General features: G+C 38.1%; 1 protein-coding gene across 3 annotated transcripts in view; it reads left to right on the forward strand.

The window, feature by feature from the left end:
• The window catches only part of LOC308557302 (phospholipid scramblase 1-like), a 30,560-nt gene extending 21,365 nt beyond the window's left edge, over positions 1 to 9,195 (forward strand). For all 3 annotated transcript variants that reach the window (XM_081137656.1, XM_081137658.1, XM_081137657.1), the window contains 3 exons: positions 1,048 to 1,209; positions 6,128 to 6,289; positions 8,123 to 9,195. In XM_081137656.1, coding sequence (XP_080993782.1) covers positions 1,048 to 1,209; positions 6,128 to 6,289; positions 8,123 to 8,179 — 381 coding nt within the window. In that variant the 3' untranslated portion in view covers positions 8,180 to 9,195. The remainder of the gene's footprint in view (positions 1 to 1,047; positions 1,210 to 6,127; positions 6,290 to 8,122) is intronic.
• Positions 9,196 to 18,419: the final 9,224 nt, after the last annotated feature.

Here is an 18,419-nt window from a genome sequence, read left to right on the forward strand (position 1 = left end):
GCTGTCTTCCACTGCCTGAGACCAGCCCTGCCTGGTCAGTGATTCCAACAAGTAGCTGTGGGACCGGGGAACAGACTGAGGCACAGCCACATAGATATTTGAAGCCTAAGACTGCATTAATTTTCAAAAGATAACAAGTTATTCCTGCTGAATTATTTTGTGTGTTAAGTCATTTAGGTAAGGTATAACAGTATCTGTCCATAGGAATATCTGAGGGAAAGTGGAGAGTTTGATGGAATATGCTCCAAATGTAAAGAGCACATTAACAAACATTATACTATGGATCTTAGAAAACAGTCTAGGACGACATCACTTACAAATGAGCGCACTGAGGAACTCTCAAGGTCACCCAGCTAATAGCAGAGCCAAGATTCCAGGCCCCAGTTCCTTTCCGTTGTAGAACCATCAGCACACATATCTGAAAATTGCACCAGTGATCATCAGGGTTCTGTTCATATATCTAACCCACTATTTTTATTTTTATTTTTTAATATATCTTCATTGATTTCAGAGAGAGGAAAGGAGAGGGAGAGACAGCAGACACAAATATCAATGATGAGAGAGTCATTGATCGGCTGCAGCCCGCAACCCGGGCATGTGCCCTGACCGGGAATCGAACCCCGATCGCCTGGATCCTAGGTCAACGCTCAACCGCTGAGCCACACCTGGCCGGGCATAACCCACTATTTTTAAAGGAGTGTGGGAACAGAGTTCCTTAGTAATTTAGACATGTTTCATAAGTATGGAAATTTAAAAATGTACAAGGTCAGCAGAGCAGTGCTTAAGAGTGGAGTCTATGGAGGCAGTGGCAGAGTTTGTGACTCACCTCGTCCACTTTGTAGCTGGGCAATCTGATACAGTTAGTTAGCTCTCTGTTCTTCAGTTACTTCCTCTATAAATAGGAATAGTACCAGCCTGTTAAGATGTGTTGTAAATCAAGTGGTGCTTAGAACAGTGTCTGACGCTTAGAATGTAGTCAGTAAATGAGGGTTGTTATTAGACATTATGATTATTATTACAATGTGTATATGTTTTGTTGCTTTATAGATAGAAATCCATGCTCCTCCTGGCGTACCAGTGGGTTATGTTATTCAGAATTGGCACCCGTGCTTGCCCAAACTTACAATCCAGAACGAGAGGAGGGAAGACACACTCAAAATCATTGGTCCGTGTCTTGTGTGCAGCTGTTGTGCAGATGTTGATTTTGAGGTAAGAGGTGTGATAATGTTTATAGGTTTTGCTTTCCTAATAAAAGAATAATATAAATTGGGAGGATGTTACAAATATATTAAATAAATATGTGTGTCCTAATATCTCAAGAGGGAGACAGTGTGCTCATATATATTTAACTTTGGTCAGAAAGGAATTTATTAATCTCCTGAGCTTCAGTGTTGATTATGCTAAAGGGAAAAAAGGAAAGCAGAGCCTTGCACTCAAATAAATACAAGCAAAACAACTACCATTTAAACATGGTGGTTTCTATGTATTATTCATTTAGAGTAGAAGGTTAACCTTGTCATCTACATGTGACTGCCAAAGCCTGTGGATCCTTCCTCAGTCTGAAACACAGGCTGCCAGTGTTCTTGGCCCTTTCAGAAGGTCTGACATCTTTGAGTTCCTACAGAAAGCCCAAATGTGCAGAGAGAGTTTTCAGGAAGATAGTGTAGGACCTGCTACCCAGTTATGCTTCATGGTCTCTCCTTTATCTTTATCTTTGTACTAAATTTGATTGTTAGAAACCACAATATATCTGTGTACTTTCTACATAGAGCAGTTTGATTACAGCCAGTTTCCAACAGGTGGCCTAGCCTAATAATTCACGTTATTTAGTTGCAAATATTAAAAATCAGGAGATATTTATAATTTAATCTTGATTTTCTCATTCTACTGGAAAAGTAGAAAATGTGGTAAATTGGGCCTATATTTCCATAAAAGGGGCAAAAGGACATATGTGACTTACATATGGGAACTCCGCCAGTCTCCCCTGCCTTCCTTAGGTTTTCCACTGTGCAGCTTCATTTTGTTATATTATCTGCCTAGTAATATGATACTGAATTCCTGTGTTAAACCCTGGTTATATAAAGATGAATCCTTCCCCTCACTAACTTTACAGTGTAATGAGGGAGACAAGCAATTCTAAGAAAACATATGTGATGTAATAGAGACTTTATCAAGACTCTTTAAAAGGGATATAGATTGTGGGTGGGATTTATACTATGTATGTGTAAAGACTTTATAGATTTATGTCTAATGATATTTCTCTATCTAGGGTTATCATTCCTATCAAAGATCCAGAGGAGTAAAAAGGCAGTTGTTCTTTCAGGAAGTATTAACAGAAGTTTGGCTAATATATATTCTAGTTGTTTAAAAATAAGTGAAAATGCTGGTGAAGCAAGTCAGACTGGCTTGTGAAACTCCTATATTAATGCTAAGGAATTTAAAACTCATCTAGCAACCTTCGTCAATGATGCCTTAGAGCATCTATTATAGATAATAAATTAGCTTTACTCCTGAACATCTAGAATGGTGCTAAAATCTCTGAGGGAATTGAGAAAATAGTCCCTTGAAACATTTTCTGAAAGCTAGCTAATGGGAAGTTTGAATGCAGAAATTACCAATATGAGGAACCATTATGGAACATGAATTCCATTTGGGTGTCAGTGGGCATGGCAACTTGATATATGTAAAAAAAAAAAACAGCAAGAGCAGAGGTCATTCTATAGGAACAAATCATTCAAGAAACATTTAATAAGTGTACTAAGTGGAACTGATTGATGGATTTGATGTCAATTGAGGATGAAAGAAAATTGGGAGATTACTCTGATGTTTGAGGATTAAGGAGCTGAATGAATAATAATGCCATTGACCACATTAAGAATCATGGAGGAGAACCGGTTGATTTGTGAAAATCTGATAATTTATATTTGAGTTGTACTGGATTTTAGGCATGTAGAGGGAAATGTTAAAGGGTTTTCAGCATACCGATGGTAGTTGAAGCCTTGAGTACTTAATGTTCTAGGAACTAATCCACCAAGAACAAACTTCATATAATGGAACAATCTGCAATCAATCACATAAGAAGTACTTAAGTAAACATTAGGCAAAACAAGAACCATAATAGGAAGAATGAAACTAATACTAAAGGACAGGAAATTTGAAAACAAGACAAATAGTAGAATGAAGAAAAGTCATTGATAAAACTTCATTGGAAAGGATTTAGATGCAGATGAAGATAAAATTACTGAAATGGATGATCCATGTTAGGAAAATAAAGGAGGAAAGTAGAACTTCGAAGGGATAAAAAAATTTGAAGTGATAGGGAAGCAAGAATAAACTACTCTTGCATATGCCAAAGAGGAGTACAGAGAAAGAGAAGACAGAGAATGTGCTGAGATAATATTCAGATAGATAAATGGCCAAGAATCTTTAAAATACCTTTATCAATTAATTTTTAAATAATTAAAATTTAATAGTAATGTAATAATACTATATTTTTTCAGAAGTTAAAATAATTTCATTTTATAGATTTTCTGTTTCTATTTTTATTTTTTAAGTATTTTTAACATAGTTTTGAATTTAAATTGATTTTTTAGAGAGAGAGGAAGGGAGAGGGATAGATAGACACACAGATGAGAGTCATTGATCAGCTGCCTCCTGCGTACCCCCTATGGAGACTGAGTCTGCAACCTGGGCATGTGCCCTGACCAGGAATCGAACCAAGGACTTCTTGGTTCACGGGTTGATGTTCAACCACTGAGCCACACCAGCTGGGCTAGATTTTCTGTTTTTAAAATATTATCTTAAATTTAGCTAAAAATTAGTCCTGTTGACCTTTCAGCTGCAGATCGTTTTTCACATTTAAGAACCTTTCCAGAAAAAAATTGTACATTCTCCTTCTTACATAAATTTTGGTGAATTTTTAGATTTCTTACTGTAAGAATCAAAAAGGGTAAATGGTCAGTTTAGTGATAGGACTATGATGACTGACAAATTATCTTTTGTATATTTCATTGCAAAATATTTCAAAAATTAATAACTAAATTAAAAATAAAATGTAAAGTTTTATTACCAGATAAAAATGCTTGGATGACAGCTTTTAGCAGGTAAAACATTAAAAGGATACAACAATATGGAGGTTCCTCAAAAAATTAAAAATGGAGCTGCCTTTTGACCCAGTGATCCCACTTCTAGGAACATATCCTAAGAATCCTGAAACACTAATCAGAAAGAATATATGTCCCCCGATGTTCATAGCAGCACAATTTATAATAGCTAAGATCTGGAAACAGCCCAGGTGCCCATCAGTAAATGAGTGGATGAAAAAGCTGTGGGACATTCACACCATGGAATACTATGAAGCTGTGGGGGAAAAAAGGACCTACTACCCTTTGGGACAGTATGGATAGACCTGGAGAATATTATGCTAAGTGAAATAAGCCAGGCAGAGAAAAATAAACATCACATGATCTCACTTATATGTGGAATCTAAAGAACTGAATAAACTGATGAACAGAATAGATTCAGTGACGTGGAAGCATAGATCAGACTGAGGAATCTCAGAGGGATGGGGGAGGGTGGGTGGGTAGAGGGGGAGAGAATAACCAAAGAATTTATATGCATATATGCACAACCCAAGGACAATGACAATGGTGGAGAGAGGGACTGGGGAGGGGGGTGGGACAGGGTGGAATGGGTCATTGGGGAGAAAAAGGGACATCTGTAATATTTTAAACAAAAATAAAATTAAGAAAAAAAAGAGGATACAAAAGATTTATTAGTCTCTTTTCCCAGAATAGTGTGTATAAAGCCCCTAAAGCTCAGTGGCTTAAAACAGCAGGCATTTATTCCCATGCTCATGGGTCTGCAGGTCAGCTGAGTCAGTGGGTACACATAGGCTCCACTAGGTGGCTTTGATTTAGGTTATAAGTTGGCCTCAGGCCTGCTTCAGGGATGCTCATTCTAGAGCTGTAGCAAGAACGACATGAATTTCTAGTGGCTGATCACTGGAGAGCAAGAGCGAGGCCAAACCACTTAGCCATGTTCAAGGTCTCCGCTCACTCTCACTATCACATATACTAACTAACGTTCCATTGGTCAAACAAGTCGCATGGCCAAGCCTAAGTATCAATGTTCAGGGAAGAATACTGGGCCTACAGTGGGAGGGGTGATGAATATTGGGGAGCAGTAACGCATGCTATCGCCCACACCAGAATAAAATGAGTCAACTGTGCTTAGTTTCCCCACATTTATTTAGCAGCTCCCAACCTGAGCTAGGGCTCCAAAGGGTGTTGCTGGACATGGGCTACCTTTTGTACATTTTGAACAGGACATTTCTCTTCCTGGGCTGACTCAACCCTACATGTACACACCATGGTGAGTGTGCCTACCCTCAGCCCCCACATGCCCACTTGGTGAGCTGCGATTGTGCAGCTACGATCTTTTCAACTCTACGGTGGCCCTGGAGTTTCCTCAGGAAGAATTGTAAAATTAGAAAAATTTTACTTCAGAGCTTTTTTCTTTTGCTGTTCCTCCTCCTCTCTCCTGTTGTCCAGTCTTATCCCAGCCCTGGACCTGTGGCATCCCCTCAGGTTACTTATTGGATACTTTCTCCACTCAGAACTGCTAGTCTCCTTTCCCAGGCCCTTAGCACTTCCTGTGTGCCTGCTGAGAGCAAGTGGTAGTGTCCCTCCCATCACATTTAGTCACTCAGCCTTTGGAAACTCTGTGCTCGTCTTACTGCAGATATGTCACATGGGGGTTTAGTTTGCTGCCTTCCTGATGGCTTCTAGAAATTGCATCAAAGAAACATTTCATGTTTGTATCTTTTCCTGATTAAATTTTGTTTTAGATCAGTTCAAATGATTTAGTACTGTGTCTTAATCTACAATATAAGATGTTAAATACTTCAGTAAAACTACTTTCATATAAGCTTTCTGTAGCAAAGAATTTTTTTCATGTATCTATAGATACAGGAATTTATGTGCCTCTGATGAGTGGTCTAATGGTCATGGTTATGTATTGCATGTAAGTTTAGTAACATATTCATTTCTTTTTATTCCAGATTTGAAAGTAGTTTTATTATTAGTTTTCTAGAATTCTTTAAGACTGTCACTTTTTTTCAATTTAGATTAAATCCCTTGATGAAGAAAATGTGGTTGGCAAGATTTCCAAGCAGTGGACTGGTTTTGTGAGAGAGGCATTTACAGATGCTGATAACTTTGGGATTCAGTTCCCTTTAGACCTTGATGTGAAAATGAAAGCTGTGATGCTTGGCGCCTGTTTCCTCATTGTAAGTCTATTCTTGCTAACCTTGGGTATTTCTTTGGTATTATCCCAAAACGGTTGAGTAAATTGTACCTTTTTAAGTGACCTGCTTAAATTTATAGGTTTTTTCAAAGGGGTCCCATTTAATCTTAGCTCTGAAATTCCATTTTTCTCCTGATAGTCTGGATTCACAGGTGACTAGTTTCTCTGGAAATTCTACTCAGTTTCACTTGGCAATAGAAGAACTTTGTGTGTTATGGAGAAGCCTTGGTCTTTGGGGCTCCTATTAAAAAATCTAAATAGGTGCATTGAAATATGGGCTAACATGGAGTAGAACCCAGTGAAACGGGGATTTTGTCCTGATTCATTAAGTTAAATGCTCTACTAAGGAGTGTGAACTGCAATAAAAGTGCTTCCAATCCAGCCACCAGATGGAACTGCCATCAGAACGCATGGGATGGAGCAGTGATTCTAAACTTGTCTTCCATTAAATTACTCAGGGAGATTTCAAAAACCAAGTACCAAGTCATAGCCCAGCTCAGTTAAGTCAGAAGCTCACAATGAGAAGATTGTTTAGCTCCCCAGGTGATTCAGTGTGCAGCCAAAGTCAAGGATCCCTGGGAGAGAGCAACAGTTCTCAACCTTAGCTGCACAGTAGAAACACCGGGGTAGCTTTTTAAATTCCCTGTGTCAGGACTGCACCCAGACAGTGAATCAAAATCTCTGCTAAATGAATATCTTAAACATTTATTTGGGGATGCACTCAGAAAAAAATAAAACATGAGAGAATATACAGCAAAAGGATCCTTCTGTTCCTTCAACAAATAAATGTCAGGAAAATAAAAAGGTAATTAAATGAGAGAAAGACTTAAAAGATATCAACTTAATGCAATTTGTAGACTGTAGACTGAATCAAACAAACCAGTATAAAAATACATTTACAGGCATTCATGGAAATTTCAATATTGACTGGCTGTTTGATAATTAATGACTTACTGGTTTTTTTAAGATATGATTATATAATGGTATACGGCAGATAAGACAGACTGCGATGTTTGGATAGATGGGACACGGGATTTGGGTTGGGGGTACAGTTATTAGTAAATGACTATGGGCTAGATAGGGCTTCTACTAAAGGACTTTTAAGGACTGGGCAACTAACTTCTAATAGACATTGGGAAGATATTGAAAATGGTTAACTGGCTATTTTTAAACTAAGTATAAATAAAATAGTTGTAAATCCAAATTTTAGAAAGATAAATCCTGGGGACTGTGTGAGAATGGGATAAAGGAAAATGATAGATGTGAGAGAGAAAATCCATAGAATTTGACATTAAGTCGTGGAGGAGAGGGTCTAGTTAGGCATTGATGGAGTGAGGCCAGCTGGGCAACGCAGTCAGAAATTTGGAATAGAAATCATAAACTGGGCCAAACAATTCTAAGTGGTATTCTAACTCTACGGTGGCTTTCATGCCCCTGAAAAAAATCTAAAAGTTGTCCATAGTATTCAGTCATAAGAACAGTTATATTACTAATTAAGGAATATTAAAAGTTTAGGAAGAAAGATTCAAAAAGCATCATCCCGAGGGACCTGAGAAAAAGTGAAATTCAGAGAAATTACCAAAGGACTAATTAAGTTCATACAGGTATTAATAAGTGACTAGAATTATAGAGTTTAATTGCTACTAAAATGGAAAGTTGAAGCTATCCACTTTTCCCAGATCTACTTACAATAGTCAGTTTTCTTGTCTAGCAGATACGTCATTCTGTTTCGTCATATCCCTTAGCTTTTATGCACCTGAGACTTGACCTCAGTTTTATTACTGAAAACTCATTTCTGTATTTTGTTTTTATTTAGGACTTCATGTTTTTTGAAAGAACTGGAGGCCAAGATCAGAGAGCAGGAGTGTGGTAGTGGATTAATAAAGGTCTCAGAAACTCTGAAGTCTGTATATTGACTGAGACTATGTACAAGCAAAATTCAGTGGGTTTTCTTTTCTTTAGTGAAATGACATAACATGTATGACTTATACTGTGATGCCTGATGCTCCGGATATATGATTTCAATTTTCAAATTATAGTTTATTTTCTGTATCACTTACTTATAAATGTTTTTATACATTTTCTTTCATTTTATACATTTTGTACTTCATTTTGTATTTCAGAGAAAGAACATAGGGACTTTTACATTTAAACATGAAACTTCCTTTGATAAATTGCTTTATTTTCAACTTTATAACAAAATTAATTAAAATTATTTAATACAAAATTATTTTATTTAGCTACAATTACATATGTAGCAACTTATTTTGCAAAATATTGTATATTCAAAATAGTTACAAATGAACGTAACTTCAGTTTCCTTTACAATTATGTTCAAATAATACTCAATATTCACATTATCAAGGAAAAGTAAAATATGTATTTGTATTTATTCAGCAATTATATCACATTTAACTTTTATATAAGCTAATCTACTATAAGATTTTTATATTAACAAGACAATAAGTTACCATTTTCTAATGGATTTCAGTAAAAAAAACATGATTCCATCCCAAAGAAGGGCACATTTAAAGATTCACTCACTCTAAAACTGTAGTATTGTTATAATTTTTGAAGTAATTATTTACACATTGAATGCTTAGTACTGAATTCTGTTATTCACAGAACATGTTATGAGATCATTCAAGTATTAAATAAAACATATGTATTCTATCAGAGAATGAACTTCAATAATGTGCTAGTAGGTTATACCAACAATCAAGTAACTGAAATAAAAAAATATCAATATATTTCTTTGCATATTTTTGTTTTTAAACTGATCAATGTATATGATTTATACATACATGATTTATACACATTTAGCTCCCCTCTTCCTTTTCAGATGGGCAAAAGCATTTGATAATCTAATAAAATCCATTCCAGTGCTGGAAACTAGAATTTATACCTGTCAGTAACTTAAAGGAATTTTTATACTCTTTTATACGGAAATTTGGCTTGAGTGGGAAGAGATGTCCAACCCATAATTCAACTCAAGCAAGGGAAAAGTGTGCTTAGGATATAAGGGCTTAGGGAAGAGACTCCCTTTCATCTTCAGCAAATTTCCACCATCACCACTAGCTCCTAATGTTGAGAACACTGGGATGTCAGGGGAGCTACAGGACAAGCTAAGCCTAGACCCTTATTCATTAGTCAAATAATTCGCCAGATACCAGACTCCAGTGATGAGCAGTAACCATGGCACTCACATTGTGTTTGTAGTTGGTACTGACAGCATGCCAGGTAAAGTGAGCTCCTGGCAGAGCTGATCCCAGTGGCATTAGAGATGCCAGCTGCAGAAGGGGAGGGCTTCCCAGGTTAGCTCTCGGGGTCCACAGCCTGCTCAAAACGAGGCCAGAGACACTGGAACCACCTCTGTGACAGCTACATCTTGCTTCATTCTGCCCTCCCTCTCCTCCTTTTTTGTGTGGGATTCAGGGTCTCTGGCTCAGCAAGACAAAACTGCAGCTCCATGAACAGGCCCATCCTCCTTCCACCGTGCAAGAAGACTTGAGCCACATAGTTTCTGCAGAACCCATTTAATTTCAAATATTTGACAAATCTCATTAAACATTTACAAAGAGAAAAAGCTTCAAACATGAAATCTTAGAACTTAAATTAAAAATTATCATGAATTGCCACAAATGTCTGAATTAATAACCTCAAGGAGATCTGAGGGAATGTTCAAGAGTGGTTTCTGGAACAGGCTGTGGAGAAAAAACACACTCTAATGTGACACCATTTTAATGAACTTGAAAAATATGACCACATTTCAAATTACAATGGAGACACTTGCATAATGTATAAAGATAACACAATAAAGTAAAAGATTTTTGAAATTCTTCCAGAAGTCACATAAACACAGTGTACAGAGAGAAAGTCAATTCCTGAGGAACAAATACATCAACTTCAGCTTACGCACAGCAGGGATTCCAGAAGCAGAAATCAATGGAGCCAAGAGATAATGAATTTTTTTAAGTAAGAAAACTTAATTGCAAAAGGACAGACTGTACTCTTTAGGTGAATGGATTTCGCATATGTCAGAAAAATTCATTAAAATGCCTATTTATGATTATTTTCACAAAACAAGTACTCCGTGCCTGCACTAGGGCAGACCCTGTTAGGCCTTAGCAGGATGGTTTCTGTGGCTGACTTCCATGATAGTCCCCCAGCCTATTCATCTTTTCTCACCTCACCAGTGGGGTTTGATCAGTTTAGTACTCTAGTCACAGGCATTTGAAAGGACCCAAACATGTGAAACACAAAGGGAAATCCTACAAAGGCACTTAACGCCTTGCTCCCTTTACCCACGCCTGTCTTGAGCAGAGCCTAACCACTCCCGAGGCCCTTTCCCTCGAGTGCTGTGACAGGCAGGGATGTGGTGTCCTGGACTCACTCACAGCAGGGGCTCCCCTTGCCTGTCTTTTTTACCCTGAAGAGAAAAAAGGGAAAGCACATCTCAGGTCATCGTTCTGCCCACCAAGTCCTAGGTGTTGGCTTCTAAACGCCATTCTCCACTGGAACTGGGCTGTTTGAGAAATAGTTATACTCAGAAGCGAGTCAGGCACAAGTACACGATGAGTCTCGAACAACTAATGGAAAAGCCAAGGAGGTGCTCATGGAACAATGGTGGGAGTCAAAGGGATGAAGAACCAAACTGAAAGGCTCCACCAGCAGATTCAGGAGGTTTGAGCAGCGAAATATTTATAGGACGCGATCATCACCTACTGAATTAATCAGGACACCACACCACCTTACTGACAGAAGTGCAAAAATTAAATGACTGATGAGTGCAAACATATGTTTCAAATTCCATCCTCACAATACCCTTTTCCATCTAAAGGGGCAAAGAGCAACTTTTGCAGCAGAGCCTAGTGATGAAGATGGAAGTGATCACCTTCAGTCATGGGCCAAAGTGCAGCTGAGGGCCACCTGATGGGCTGCAGTAAGGCACAGCGTCACAGGAGTCCTGACGTGTCCTGTAGGACAGCACACCCAAGCTTTGCTGAGATATATTTAACAAATAAATTTTATTAGCTTTAGTATACAATATGATTCAATATATGTATATATTGCAAAGAAGATTGCCACAATAATTTAATCAACATCCATCCCCTCACATAATTACAATATTTTTCTTTGTGAGGAGAACTTTTCAGATTTATTCTCTGGGAACTGCCATATACACAATACAGTATCATTAACTGTACTCACCATGCTGTACATTACATCCCAGGGACTGACTTGTGTTATAACTTGAAGTTTGTGACATTGCTCCACCTTCACCTATTTGTCCTATCCCCTAACCATGACCTCTGGCAATCACCAATCTGTTTTCTCTATCAATGAATTCTGTTTGTTTAGATACTACATATAAGTGAGATCATATATTTGCCTTTATCTATTAACATAATGCCCTCAAGGTTCATTCGTGTTGTTGCAAATGGTAGGATTGCCTTCTTTTTCATGGCTGAATGATTATACACACACACACGATGAAGCAAAAGTAGGTTTACATGGGTTCATATGGAAAATAATACAATAATAAATGACAATAAAAGAATAAACTCTCTTTAGTATACTTACAGCTGTAAACCTACGCTTGCCCCACCCTGTATACACATAACATTTATACCCATTCATCTGTCCATGGATATTTAAGCTGCTTTCATGTCTTAGCTACCATAAATAACACTGAAATAAACACGGACATGCCCATATCTTTTAAAGATAATGATTTTGTTCCTTTGGGTAAATACCCAGAACTGTTCTGTGGATGTATAAACATACACATTATCTAAAAATATGGCTAGTGCCCTGGCTGGTGTGGCTCAGCGGTTAAAGCCCAAAGGGTAACTGGTTCAATTCCTGGTCCAGGGCATGTATCTGGGTTGCAGGTTTGATCCCTGGCCCCAGTTGGAGGCATGTGCAGGAGGCAGCTAATCCATGTGTCTCTTTCACATCGATGTTTCTCTCTCTCCCCCTCTTCCCCCTCCCTCCCTACCACTCTCTCTAAAAGTCAATGGAGAAATTATCCTCGTGTAAGGATTAACAAAAAAGAGAAAAAGAAAAAAAAGTCTGTCTAATAGGTGCACTTACCTTGGAAGGAGACTGAGACTGGGGTTTTCTTTTAAAGGGGAACTTCAGGTTGATTAGTGTACTGCAATTTTTAAACAATGTATTATTGTATCATTTGTTAAATTTAAAATAAGCTAATTTTAAAATATATGATAATAAATTTTGATTTAAAAAGAAAAAAAAAACACCCAAAACTAGAATTGCTAGATCATGTGGTTAGTTCTATTTTTTTGAGCAATCTCCATAATGTTTTTCAAAGTGGCTGCACCAATTAACATTCCCAGTAACAGTGCACAAGGGTCCCCTTGCCAACACTTGTTATTTCTTATCTTTTTGAAATAACCATTCTAATAGGTGTGAGGTGATATCTCATTGTGGCTTTGACGTGCATTTACTTGATGTTTAGTGATGTTGAGTACATTTTCATATACCTATTGGCCTTTTGTATGTGTTATTTGGAAAAATGTTTACACAGATCCTCTGCCCATTTTTTAATCAATTGTTTTTTTTCCCACTGAATTGCATGAGTGATTTATATATTTTAGGTACTAACCCCTTATCAGATGTATGATTTGCAAATATTTTCTCCCATTTCAGACACTTAAGGAAGGCCTCAGACAAGCGAGACAAACACAAACAAAAAAACTAAACTTGGTAAAAACAGAGTAATTACTGGTAGCAGGGGAAAAAAAACAGAGAAAACAGCCTATAATTACAACTTCAGAGACATAAAATAAATCTAAAAAATAAGAGTAGGAAAATATAACAAGGATATTTGAGGGGGATAAGAGTTGAAAACAGGATAATAAAATTTTAAATTAAGATAGGAAACACAAAATTAGATTTTCACATAGAATTTTAAACAAAAAATTGGGATATGAGAGGGGATGGATGCATGGAGAAAGTGGAAATGAAAGAAAGAGGTGTATCTGAATGCCCTATTAGGAAACAAATACAGGTTTACCTCACCATTAAAAAGAGGAGTATTTTGCCACCTAAATTGGACTAACTGAACTACCAGGGTACTCTGGTCCTGAGGAAAGTAACATGAGTAGTGATGTTTTAATTCTCCAAGAAGGGGGCCAGAGTAGGGGGTGGATTGCTGAAGCATGTCTCCTGAATCTATGTATCTATGTGTTCCATTTCACAGTTCCTGAGTACTCTTTTTAAAATAAAATGGTCTATCTCTTTCATAAAGACTTTTATGTAGACAATTTTTGGAAGAGTCCTCAAAATATTATTTTGCAAAGAAAGGAATAACTCTATCAGGGGATAATGCCCCTATTTTGAGGTATCTCTATATCCCAATTTACTGAGCCAATTCTATGATTATTCAAGGAATCAACTCTTCTCCAAAGAATGGATTCTGAATTTTCACAAACAAATTCAAAATAGGTCTCTCCATAAATGGAAGCCATACATTAAAGACAACTACCTTCCCATAGCCTGGTTCCTGATATGATGATGTAAAGCAAAGCCCCACCCAAACAAAAGGGAAAACTTCCACTTGGTTGTTATAGCTTGACATAACAACAGCAACAAAGCCTGTGGTATACCACAGAAGTGCTATGGTTGTTAGTGCTGCCAGCATTAGAAGATGATCACAGGTTTACCTGGTGATTAAAAAGAGAAGTATTTTGCCACCTGAGGTATATGGCCCAATGTTGGAGACTAAAGAATTTGTGTTTGGTAATCTAAATGGAAAATTTAAGTGCCCTACTAAGCCTATTTTCTCAAAATAGAAAACTCTGCACTACTTCACACGAATCTGAGGCACCCAGATGTCAGGACTTCCTTCTACTGCTTACCGTGAGGCCTAGTATAAGAATTCCACCTTGGGGCTGTGGGACTCGGAGCTATTGGTAAATAGCAGTTGGCCTGGACAAGAAAACTGAGGAGATTCCAAGACGGAGGGGGATTAGGTGGGAGCCACACTGACACTCTCCAGGACCAAACTGGAATTACAACTAAGATATAGAAAAACCATCCTGAATAATCAGCTGAAGACGAGCTGGGGAGCACCCTCATAACCCAGGATGTAAAGCAGAGACCACACAGAGACTGGTGGGAAGTGTGGAGGCACAAGAGAGCTGGCTGGGCTCCCACGGCAGCAGCTGAAGGTCTAGAGGGATATCTTAGCTGTGGGGGATTCCCACTGAGGACTCTGGGGTCTAAACCCCAAGCTGAGCTCTCCAGCCCAGAGCATCAGAACTGAGAAAGGTGTCCACATAACATCTGGCTGTGACCAGCAGGGTTTCTGCCAGGGAGAGGTGACTGGAAACGCCGGCACCCTCTTAAAGGGCCAACACACAAAGTTTCATGTGCAGCCAGTCAGTCACCTTGGGCTCTGGCAGAAGGAGGGCAGAGCGGACTGTAGCTGTGTGAGGAGAATCTAGGACTGCTGGCTAGGGGAACAGAGATTAGAGGGAAGCTATATGGATTCCTGTGCTGAGTCATTCCCCCTTACTGCAGAGGACATCTTTCTCAAGCAGACTTTTAACATTCAGGAAGCTTTTGCCCCGGAGAGAAATAATTGCCCCACCCTGTTGAAAAACCTCTCACCCCACCCTAAGGAGTTTACACCTTGCTGTGGTCTAGCCTGAGACTCATTAAGAAACTAAGAATAGCAATCAGTCTGCAGGCAAGGGCAGATCACTGGGTGCTTTGAGTTTTTGCCTGATCTATTTCTGGATCTGGGGTTTGGAAAAGCAGACCATGCTATGCATTTTGGTCCTTTCCAGATGCACCCAGCCCCAGCAGAGGAAGCCAAAAGCTGTAGATTGTTGGTAACTCCAAACAGGGTACTTAAGGCCAGTCACAAACAGCGTCTGACATTGACTGCACCAAAGACCTTCCATAAAACACTAGGAGTCATAGGAGATCTACCTAACACATAGAAACAAACCCAAACAGGTAGCCAAAAGGGGCAGACCAAAAAAAAAAAGCCCAAATGAAAGAACAAGAGAACTCTCCAGAATAAGAGCTAAATGAAATGGAGATAAGCAATTTATCAAATATAGAGTTCAGAATACTGATTGTAAGGATGCTCAACAGCATGAGAAAAGATATGCAAACTATGAAGGAAATTAAGAATTACATAGCAGAAATAAAGAATACATTCAAAGGAATAAACAGCAGATTAGGGGAAGCTGAAAATCAGATGAATGCATTGGAAGAAGGGTAGAAAAAATCACTCAATCGGAGAACCAAAAAGAAATAAAATTAAAAACCAGGACAGTTTAATGGAGCTGTGTGACAACATGATACATAACAGTATTTGCATCATAGGAGTTCCAGAAGATGTAAAAGTAAGCAAGGATTAGAGAATCTGTTTGAAGAAATAATGGCAGAAAACTTCCCTAAACTGGTGAAGGAAAAAGCCACACAAGTCCAGGAGGCACAGAGAGTCCCAAGCAAGAAGAGCCCAGAAAGACCCATGCCCAGACACATCATAATTAAAAAGTCAGTAATTCAAGACAAAGAATATTAAAGGCAGCAAGAGAAAAGCAAGCTGTTACCTACAAAGGAGCTCCCATAAGCCTGTCAGCTGACTTCTCATGAGAAGCTCTACAGGCCAGAAGGGAATGGCATCAAGTATTCAAGGTAATGAAAAGCAAGGATCTGAAGCCAAGATTACTCTGTCCAACAAGGCTATCATTCAAAAATAGATGGTGAAATGAAGAGCTCCCCAGACTAAAAAAAAACAAAACACTAAAGAAGTTTATCACCACCAAACCAGCACTACAAGAAATGTTAAAGGGACTGTTGTAATAAGAAGTTGAAATAGCCCGGCAGGGCGTGGCTCAGCGGTTGAGCATCGACCTAGGATCCAGGAGGTCAAGGTTCGATTCTTGGTTAGGGCACATGTCTGGGTTGCGGGCTCAATCCCCAGCGGGGCGCGTGCAGGAGGCAGCCAATCAATGACAACTCTCTCATCATTGATGTTTCTACTTCTCTCTCTCCCTCTCCTTTCCTCTCTGAAATCAATAAAGATATATTTTTTTAAAAAATAGAAATTAATAGTAAAAACCCTCAAAAACATCCAAACATGGAGTCTAAATAGCATGTTATTAAACAATGAATGGGTTACCAATGAGATCAAGAAAGAAATCAAAAACTTCCCGTAAACAAATGAAAATGAACACCCAACACCCTAAAATTTATAGAACACAACAAAAGCAGTCCTGAGAGGGAATTTCATAGCACTACAAGCCTACCTCAAAAAACAAGAAAAATTTTAATAAACTATCTAACCCTACAGCTCAAAAACTTAGAAAGAGAACAGGAAAAACCCCAAGTAAGTGGAAGGAAGGAAATAATAAAGATCAGAGCAGAAATAAATGACATAGAGACTTAAAAATCAATACAAAAGATCAGTGAAACTAAAAGCTGTTTCTTTAAAAAAAATAAACAAGACTGATGAATCTTTAGCCAGACTCATCAAGGAACAAAGAGAGAGGACCCAAATAAACAAAATCAAAAACGGCAAAATAACAACTGACACCACAGAAATACTATGAACAACTATATGCCAACAAGCTGGTCGATGTGGACGAAATCGACAAATTCCTAGAAAAATAAAATCTTCCCAAACTGAATCTGGAAGAATCAAAGAACCTGAACGGACCAATAACAGATGATGAAATTAAAGCAGTAATAGAAAAACTCCCAGCAAACAAAAGCCCTGGCCTGGACAGCTTCACAGGGGAGTTTTACCAAGCATTCAAAGAAAAACTTAACATCTATGCTCCTCAAACTATTCCAAAAAATCCAAGAGGGCGTAGCCAGTTTGCATCAGTGGTTGGAAAGTAGGCCCTCAGGTTTGATTGCAGTCAAGAGCACATACCTCAGTTGCAGCCTCTATCCCTGGCCCTGGTCTGGGCGTGTGCAGGAGGAAATCAATCAATGTGTCTGTCTCACATCAATGTTTCTCTCTTTCTCTCTGTCCCACTCTCTCTGAAAAGCAATGTAAACAATACCCTTAGGTAAGGATTTAAAAAAACCCAAGAGGAAGGAACACTTCCAACCTCTTTTTATGAGGCCATCATTAGCCTAATTCCAAAACCAGATAAAGACACTACAAAGAAAGAGAATTATAGGCCAATATCCCTGATGAACATAGATGCTAAAATTGTCAACAAAATATTAGCAAATCAGATTCAGCAATATATTAAAAAGATCCTACATCATGACCAAGTGTGATTTATTCCAGGGCTGCAAGGCTGGTACAATATTCACAAATCAATAAATGTGATACATCACATAAACACACTGAAAGACAAAAATCATATGGTCATATCAATAGACACAAAAAAAGTGTTCGACAAAATCCAACACCCATTTTTGATAAAAACTCTCAGCAAAGTGGAGCTAGAGGGATCATACCTCAACATAATAAAGGCCATATATGACAAACCTACAGCCAACATCATACTCAGTTGGCAAAATCTAAAACCATTTTCCCTAAGATTGGGAACAAGAGAGGAATGTCTGTTTTCACCACTCTTATTCAACATAGCGTTGGAAGTCCTATCCACTTTGACCAGACAAGAAGAAAACATAAAAGGCATCCAAATTGGAAAGGAGGAAGTAAAACTGTCATCCTTTGCAGATGACATGATATTGTACATAGAAAACCTTAAAGACTCCACCAAAAAACTAGTAGATTTAATAAGTGAATTTGACGATGTAGCAGGATACAAATTAATAGTCAGAAATCAATGGTATTTTTATGTACCAATAATGACCTCTCAGAAACTAAAAGAACAATTACATTTACCATTGCCACAAAAAAATTAAGATACTTAGGAATAAACTTAACCAAGGAGGTTAAAAACCTGTACTCAGAAAACTTCAGGACATTGCAAAAAGATATAAAGGAAGATATAACAAAGTGGAAGAATATACCGTGTTCATGGATTGGCAGAATTAACATCATTGAAATGTTACTACCCAAAGTAATCTATAAAGTCAATGCAATCCCCATTAAAATACCAATGGCATATTTCACAAATCTAGAACAAACACTCCAAAAAGTT

The sequence above is a fragment of the Miniopterus schreibersii genome (genome assembly GCF_964146895.1).
Source record: "Miniopterus schreibersii genome assembly, chromosome: 5".
In the NCBI taxonomy this organism is placed as follows: Eukaryota; Metazoa; Chordata; class Mammalia; order Chiroptera; family Miniopteridae; genus Miniopterus; species Miniopterus schreibersii.